Raw genomic sequence first — 8,965 nt, 5'->3', positions numbered from 1 at the left:
TGTTTGTTGTAATATTTTGTGCATATATATGGTGCTGATGTCTTGTGAGGTGTAAACAAATTCATGTCTCACAGTAGTGTTTTATTATTATGTATTAGATATCATTACGTGTTATATTATACAGTAATTTGTTTGATTTATTATTAGGTATTAGATGTTATTAAGTGTAATGTTGTACTGTAAATTGTGCGATTTTTACAATGTGTTGTTGAAAGGTTTTCTCTGTTATTAAACTTGTAGAAAGAGATATCTGTTGTGAGTAGCGTACAAGAGGAAAGATCATGTATATATTGCTGTTTATCATGATCGTATGTTTGAGGTTAGAATGTGATAGCTTCAGTCTTTTGTCAAGCAGCAACCACCACGTAACTGTTAAACTACAATAATAGTGAGTTCCTTAGAAATTAGGCAAGGCATGGTAGACCAAACACTTGGGGCATTTTCACCATTTTCGGGGCACTTGTATTTCATTAAAAATACACAAAAATTAATTGAAATAAACATTAATGTAATTTATGTGCTTGCTTTAATAAATGAATGGCAAAAGATATAAAAGCCATATTTTATTAATTAATAATACCATTTTGGGTGTTTTATAATGGCAATTTTAGAATTAATTACTGAAAAAGGCTTGTTTAATCTCAGGGCAGCATGGCGCTGATTAAGGCAAGATGGTGCTAGACTATTGAGGCATGGTGCTGCACCATGCTAAAACAAGCTAGGGAAAACACTAAATAATATAGGCCTATATGTAAAACAAATTTAATATTTCAACCCCTGCAATTGTCAACGGCAATCAGCATTGCCGTGGAGTTTTTAATTTTTCACAGCATTATATTAGAACAAAATTTCAAGGCATATTTGTCTGCAGTGGACATTTTCTTAATTACAGGTGTTGTATTTTCATTTCTTTTCACCTTAACCCGACCTAAGACAAGTGGCATTTTCCCCCATGGTGTTAGTGGACTATTTACTCCATGGAACTGTAAACTGTTGCTTCGATATTAGTCAATGTTAATATATATTTTTATACATATATATATTTTAGACTTATCATATACTGTTCTTGCATTCCAATGTTCACATATCTGTCTAGTCACGTACTAGATACATGTACTTTACCTAAGCCATGTAACAATTCCTAGCAATATATAGAATATACATATAGTTGGGTGCAAGTGATTAAAAGGGGTTTCTTTGTACACAAAATAATAAAATCTAAAATTTATTTTGGAGGGGTTGGTTGGGGTCAGTTTGTAGCTGAATTGGGTAGGAGATTTATCAGTTTTATTCAGCTGTATGTATATTTAAGTTTAAAAAGATTTTTATTTTTATTTTAGTTGTGAAAGTGTTTTTATTTTTTTAAACTTATTAATCAATTTAGACTGTCTCTCGGGCACTTCGGGGTATGTAAACAGTTTTTATGAATTGAATTTGAATAACAGTTGTTGAATAATAAAAAAATATATATTTCTTTCATTCTGTGCTTTATTGTGGGTCTTTAAGCAAGAAGGGTGGTTGTGTGTGTTTTGTTTGTTATTGGCGATTTTGGTTTTGTTTGGACAGGAAGGAATGTTTTAATTTAATGACAAACTCAACACATTTTATGGTTAAGGACCACACGGATAACGAGAGGAAACCTGATGCCGCCACACATTGGGCTACACTTTTCAGTTAGCAGCAAGAGATATATTATATGCAACGTCGCACACAATGGTACATATTACTGTGGGACACATGTTGGCATGAGAATTAGCCAAATGGGCCCTCTCGACAGGGGACGATTCTAAACTAGCCACAGACAGGACAGCGCATATCACGGCCATTGATATATCAATCGTGGTGCACTGGCTGGAACGAGAAATAGCCCACAATGGGCCCATGGACGGAGATTGATCCCAAACCGGCCGTGCATCAAGCGAGTATTTACCACTGGGCTACGTCCCGTTCCCGGTGTTTTTAATTCTCCGTGGCACTTGTTTTGCTGTGAACTATATTTGATTTTTTATTCAACAGCTCAGTTTTTTGTTGTTGATCATCCAGGAGATACAACTAGCACTAGATGAGGGAGGCCCTAAAACTAGTAGTCACACGACTATCGATCGTGGTATATTTTTCACAAAATATATTCTGACATTGAAATTGTATTGAATTGCAAGTAGTAATTGTGAAGAACCATAAACAGGAAGGAAATGTTTTATTTAACGACGCACTTAACACAGATTTTATTTACGGTTATATGGCATCTGACATGATTAAGAACCACAGATATTGAGACGGGGTACCCGCTGTCGCCACTTCATGGGCTACTGTTTTTCAATTAGCAGCAAGGGAATTTTTATATGCACCATCTCACAGACAGAATAGCATATACTAGTTGATTAGGAAACCACAGATATTGAAACGGGGGAACCCGCTGTCGCCACTTCGTGGGCTACTGTTTTTCAATTAGCAGCAAGGGAATTTTTATATGCACCATCCCACAGACAATAGATATACCAGTTGTGGTACACTGGCTGGAACATCCCGCCCCTGAAACTTAAACAGATGCTAATTAAAAATCAAAATGAACGAACAAACAAACACAGTTATAGGCCCTATAATAACTTTATATACTTCTGTCCAGTGATTTAACACACAAAAAAAACCCCCAATACATGTATATTATTAAACAGGCACAGCCAGCATATCAAGTAATCATAATTATAAGACGTGTAGCAGATGAATATTAAAATTAATGTTATATTTTGGCAAATATATCATGTCGTTAGAATTTAAAATTGTCATAAAATCATTGTTTTTAGTTGTGAATCGTAGATGTATTTTAATCATAGTCCTTTGACTGTTCTGTGCGTCATGGATAAATAACGAAGCATAATTTAGTTTAAAATATGCCCACAGTGTTTAAAAATTAGGGTCTGTCCCTTTAACTTTAAAGCCACTGAATAGAAGTTTAAAGTCAAAGTTTGTTCGGTTAAACGACACCAATAAAGCATATACATTTATTATTCCAAATAATATATGATGCAGATTTGGTTTTTCTATAATTGTTCAATTAAACTTAATAATGTATTTTACCAGATAAATAGGCTACGATTATAAATATATTTTGGACATGAATATAATACCCAACTTTATTTCGCTATCAAATGTTCAACAATGCATCTACAAAATAATTATCACTTTACTTTAAAAAATATTATACGCACTTGATGAAACATATAGAACCAAATAAACAATAACAGTTCTACATTAGTTGAAAGTAAACAATAAACATGATTATGTCACTATTTCGTATATTTAACAATATAGAAATCATACAACAATTTATACTTTTACATTTTAGATGTAAGCTATTAAAAAAATGTTTAAAGGTTTTTGACTATAATGTAGTTTCACGACATAAACATTATTTTAAAGCCTGTTTAGGACGGGCACTTGAATTCGTCTGCATATAAATAAGTTACTATAGTATTTCTATTAAAGAGCACCTGCTTACACAATTCACTGGAGGTTCAGATAGTTTGACTAAATAAAATTGCATATCTAGTTGACATGGAATGCTTTGTTGTATGCTTTTCTAATGAATGTGTGCGTTTCTTGTTGCAAAAGATTTGGTAATTAAAATATTAATGGTCGATATGACAAACAAAATATATCAATTAGGCTATCTCATGACAAATGTCTTGTCAAATGATTAGGTTTATATTTGCACGATATCTGTTTTCGTATCAGATTTTGACAGTAAAAAGTTTGCTTTGTTTAAACGGCACCAATGGATCCCATAGATGGGGATCGATCCCAGACTAACCGCACATTTGGCAAGCGCTTACTACTGGGCTATGTCCAGCACCCCCCCCCCCCCCCCCACACACACACACACACAAACACACCCCTGCAAACAGTAAAGAGCAACCATCATCAATTATATTCATACCAAAAAGCATCCAAGACTGTTTTAAGCAAGCCCAGGTGTTTTGATGTGAGCATTGCTTGTTTAAATTGTGATATCGATGTTCACGTTATTTTCCTGTCACCCCATAACACAACTCATAAATTTCTAAGAAGAAAAGTTTAGGAAACAAGAAAAATACCCAACTATTTTTGTGTCTAATTTAGAAAACAATCGGCTCAAAAATAAGTAACTTGTAGTAAATTCCATAGGCGTGTGCAGGAATTTATGCAGGCAGCACGGTGGGGGGGGGGGGGGGGGGGGGGGGAGAGGGCGTGTCTATAGTCCGTCCCATCCTCCTACAAAAATGTTGGGTTTTTTGTAAATAATTTCAGTTTGGTTTGACGTAAGCGAAAAATAAAAGTGTTTTGGAAATAAATTTAAAAAATACACTTTGTTGTGCAATTTAGAAAATTTTCATTAGCGGAGGGGGGGGGGGGGGGGGGGTTCACCCCCAAAACTCACCTGCACGGTGTACGCGATAGCTCGCGTGTCCGCTAACCCTCGCCTGTGTATATGTTGTCAGGGAGACTGACAACATATAAACAGGGGAGGGCTAGAGCACACGCGAGCTAAGTTTAAGTGTACGCGACTGTATTCCGCTTTCCTCTGCCATTTAATACGTTTTATAACACTCATCCAGAGCGTTTTAGTGATTGTTAAATGCTCCTAATATAATTGGAACCGAAAGCAATCCAATGGGTTCATCTTTTAAAAAACACAAAAAAACCCACCCCTATTAATTAACGATTTAGCCTCGGTCGTATTCTTTTTGTTTCGGTTTTGCCATGGGATCACGTGGTAAGTGACGTAAGTAGCCACCTTGATAAGTGAGCAGAAGTTTGGTGGCGCCAAAACTAAAGTGTGAAGAAAACAAACCATAACGTTTTCTGTAGATATATATTCGTAAGTATTTTTCAAAACCAATGTTTGACATATTGTTTCCTTTTTAAATGTCATCAATAAATGGAAATAATAAAGTATTTAAAATGGAGGAATTAAAATACACGTTACAGCGTGATACTGCAGAAAATGGTTTGGTCCATTATCTACTTTCGACTGGATTCGAAGTTCATTTCTTTCTTTTTTTCTCGAAACTATATAACATATTGACTGGGTAGCTAGTAACTGAGAATAGGCTTATAAGCATGTCAATAAAAGTTTAATCATGTAAACGTCAAAATCGAGCTCACCCAAGTGCGTGTGTGTGTGTATGTGTGCGTTTGTGTGTGTGAGAGAGACACCATCCACGTGTGATGGAGTCAAATATAGACCTAATTTTAAGCTTGCTACGCGCCTACTATATATATATAGCTATATACATGTCCTTTTAATAAGTTTTATTAAACCATAACGATGCACTAAGATATGCATCTGGCAGTGTGCCATGACTGGCGCAGCAAAGGTCATGTTATGTACAGTATTGTCTACAGGAAAGTTTATATAGAAGAGCCCCTTTACTTTAACACGTAAAAAACCAACCTGCCGCAATTGTAATTTTAATAAACAATGTGTTTTGGTGTCATAAAACACACCTCCCTTTGTTTTTTTGGCAGATGAAAGCAGGAAATGTTAATATTTCTTGTTTCTACTTCTTTCCGTCCTAAAACCAGTGTCCCACAACTGGCATATGACAAGCCGTTATATATGGTTTCCTCTGAAACTACGTGTCAGAATTACCAAACGTTTGATATCCAATTAGTAATAGGCATCGAATTTTGATTTTTTTTCTTTTTTTCTTTTTCTTTTTTTTAAATTATTATTTTTAATTATTATTATTTTTGTATTTCGCCACAATCATAAACATGATTTAATAAAGATATTTTGTTTTTCCGCCCCATATTCTTACGTTTCCGACCCAAAATCTGGGATTCGCAGAAGCACGGAATTGTGCAAAATTCACAGACTTAATAATTTTACCAATGATTAATTATATAAATCAGTACTGTAGTGGTGTTAAACAAAACAAACTATAAATTATAATCATTCTACTTTCAGAATTAAAAACAGAACAAAATGTGTGACGTTGGTGACGAAGAACTTTATCCACTGATATCACCCAGTGGTCATCTATTACCGACCAGTACAGTTGTAACAACCGTATTACGCGATGAAAGGGAACATTGGCTATAGACTCGACCGTAGGAAAATCTTAATGATTTATCGACAGCGCATAGTGAAGGCAGAATTTATCTTTGCGATGATCGGATTGTTAATGATGTTGATCAACACAGAACTGTACATACACAAGGTTGACGCTAATGAATATTACTCTCTGATGCTTATCATCAGATTTGTGATGTCGTCGAGCACATTACTGCTCATGGTGGCCGTCTACTTTTACCACAAAACACAGGTTAAACTGCTTAAGCTGAATAAAAATGTTGATGACTGGCGAATGGTCGTATCATGTGCGTTTATCCTGACAGGTTGCACTGAGCTTTTAATATGTGCAATACATCCTATTCCCGGTGACATCGTGATGCCATTCCTAACCATCGATGGTCATTTAAAGCATGTATCCATTGACGCCGTGCTATCAATCCTGATGCTGTTGCGATTATACATAGTGTTAAAGTTCATCGTCATGCACAACAAATGGATACTCAGCACGTCCATGGTCAGTTTTGGTGCCCTGAACGAAGTTGATGTTAATACGGATTTCTTCTTCAAGTGTCTCATGAGGGACCATGCGGCAGTACTGGTCGTGTCCATCATGCTAGCAATCTTCGTTGTCAACTCCTGGGCCATGAGAACCTGTGAATCCTATTTTGTACCCGACAACGAACAGAGCAACGTCTACAATTCCATGTGGCTTGTGGCCATCACTTTCCTCACTGTAGGCTACGGAGATCTAGCACCCAACAGTTACTGCGGCCGAGTTATAGCTGCGGAGACGGGCGTCATGGGTGTAGCCATTACTGCATTGCTGGTGACAGTCATCACGTCGAAATTCAGACAAACCAGATCGGAGCGCTACGTGCATGCTTTCATGATTCGAGTAAAGCTGGAAAGAAAAAAGAAAAATGCCGCTGCTAGAGTGATTACTGTGGCTATGGTGAGGTGGTACCTGAGACGTCATGACCAGCTCACCGGCAATCGAGTTTCAATCTTGAAACGAAAGCTGCGAAAAGCCGTGAAGAAAATGCGAGACGTTGACAGAAGATTGGCGGCCATTAGTTTGAATGCACTGGGTCTTGTTGAAGTGTCCAATGAGATGGAAAATATTTGCAGTGTTGTGGAAGCTATGCAAGCCGAGATTACAAATCTCGTAAACAGAAGTAAACTGCTGGATTCCTTTCTGATAAAAATTGACAATGACCTAAGTACAATACAAGCTGCCGTGGGTAGAAGCTCTGGGTATCACTGAGTTAGCAGCTATAGACCATCTCGCTGATCTCCCTGGTCGCTATAATACTGTACAATACAAACTGCCGTGGGTATAGGCACTGGGTATTACTGAGTTAGCAGCTATAGACCATCTCGCTGATCTCCCTGGTCGCTATAATACTGTAGTCAAATCGTCACAATAGTGTTGAGTTAGCAAACACGGCCTCGTTATACGAAGCGATCTTAGCGCTGAGATCACCGTAAGTGCATTATTCAGTTATGCACTTATGATAATCTTGTCGCTAAGATCGCTTCGTAAAACGAGTCCCAGATCATCTTGTCCACTCTTTGATATTTATAATATTGTAGTCAGATCATCAAGTTAATAGTCAGAATATCTGCTCAACGCCTAGACCTTTATAGTATACTAGGCTACTATTATTGTAGTCGAATCGCTGGATATTGTTGAGTGAGCAGTCAGAACATCTGGTCGACTCTTTGATCTTTATAATATTCTAGTCAGATCGTGCTTGTATCCATTTAAGGTTTAGGAACGTCAACGCTGCTTTGGTCACATGCATCAGTCATCAGGGTAGCTAGCTAGTCCAATTGGGGCCAATGGTAATTGAGAAGAAAGTCTATGTAACATCGTTACACATAAGGTACACAATCTAAAACCAAAAAATTGAAAATAAATTGTTAATTTATAACATAAATATTAACTAACGGTTATGTCTGTCGCACTGTCAAATGGTTATTATTAAGAACCAAATGTATCAGTATTTGACCAGAGCTATTGCAGTTTTATTTTCACTAGTCATTAAATATGACATCTGGGGGGAAAAAATCTAAAATATTTCCAATAACGATCCATGAAATTAAACGAATAAAATGCCTAGTAAGATGTATAATTTGTGCCTAATCCATTTGTTTTGTTTGGTTGGGTTTTTGGGGTTTTTTTGTTTAAAGCAATAAAATATGTTTCAATCAATAAACTTGACGCATTTTTTGTTTGTTTGATCAACAAACATGTTCGTCGAAAAACATTAAAATGAGGTTGGGGGTATACTTACAAAGAGTGATCAGTATTAAATGTAACGCTGATACTGGTCAGAATGTAGTGATTTGAGCTTCTGTTGATACTGTGTCCCTCCTGTGGCAGTCTAGAAGAGGTTGTTTGTCCTTTAATACCAAAATTGAATGCATCGGAATAACCACGTGCATTTTATCTGCAATACATGGATTACCATCAGGTCAGGTCATAGGGTTTAACGTGTACATTGAGAACAAGCTGTTTTAGCGCACGCCTGTCATGGGTACAGGAGCCGTCCGAGGCTTTCTCCCCTGCCCAGGACAGGATAATTACCATACATACACGTACATTATATAACACATGATATACATTTTGTTTTTTAGCCCACCATTGTATTCGTTCATTGAATAATAATGATTTGATTGAAAGTATTCTATAAGTCAAATGTCTCGTGCGTGTATGTAGGGTGGTGGGGGTAGACTGGTGGTGGTGGTGTGTTTGGGAGGTGGGGGGGGGGGGGGGGGTCATATATACATTTTTGTGATCTATGTGTCGTGTATGTTTGTTAAAACATGTACACATCTATCTTTCGCATTAAAATCTTTTTAAAACTACAAATAATCTATGTTCTGATACTGATGTACATTATA

General features: G+C 36.6%; 1 protein-coding gene across 1 annotated transcript; it reads left to right on the top strand.

Annotated features, from left to right (window-relative positions):
* The first annotated feature begins 4,767 nt into the window (after positions 1-4,767).
* On the top strand, positions 4,768-8,277 carry LOC121388396 (small conductance calcium-activated potassium channel protein 2-like). The gene is made up of 2 exons (XM_041519704.1): positions 4,768-4,858; positions 5,951-8,277. The coding sequence occupies exon 2, from the start codon at positions 6,063-6,065 to the stop codon at positions 7,320-7,322; it is 1,260 nt and encodes a 419-aa protein (XP_041375638.1). The 5' UTR covers positions 4,768-4,858; positions 5,951-6,062; the 3' UTR covers positions 7,323-8,277.
* Positions 8,278-8,965: the final 688 nt, after the last annotated feature.

Source organism: Gigantopelta aegis, chromosome 14 (genome assembly GCF_016097555.1).
Source record: "Gigantopelta aegis isolate Gae_Host chromosome 14, Gae_host_genome, whole genome shotgun sequence".
Taxonomy (NCBI): Eukaryota; Metazoa; Mollusca; class Gastropoda; order Neomphalida; family Peltospiridae; genus Gigantopelta; species Gigantopelta aegis.
Note: the sequence above shows the minus strand (reverse complement) of the source record. Positions and strands in the feature narration are given on the sequence as shown.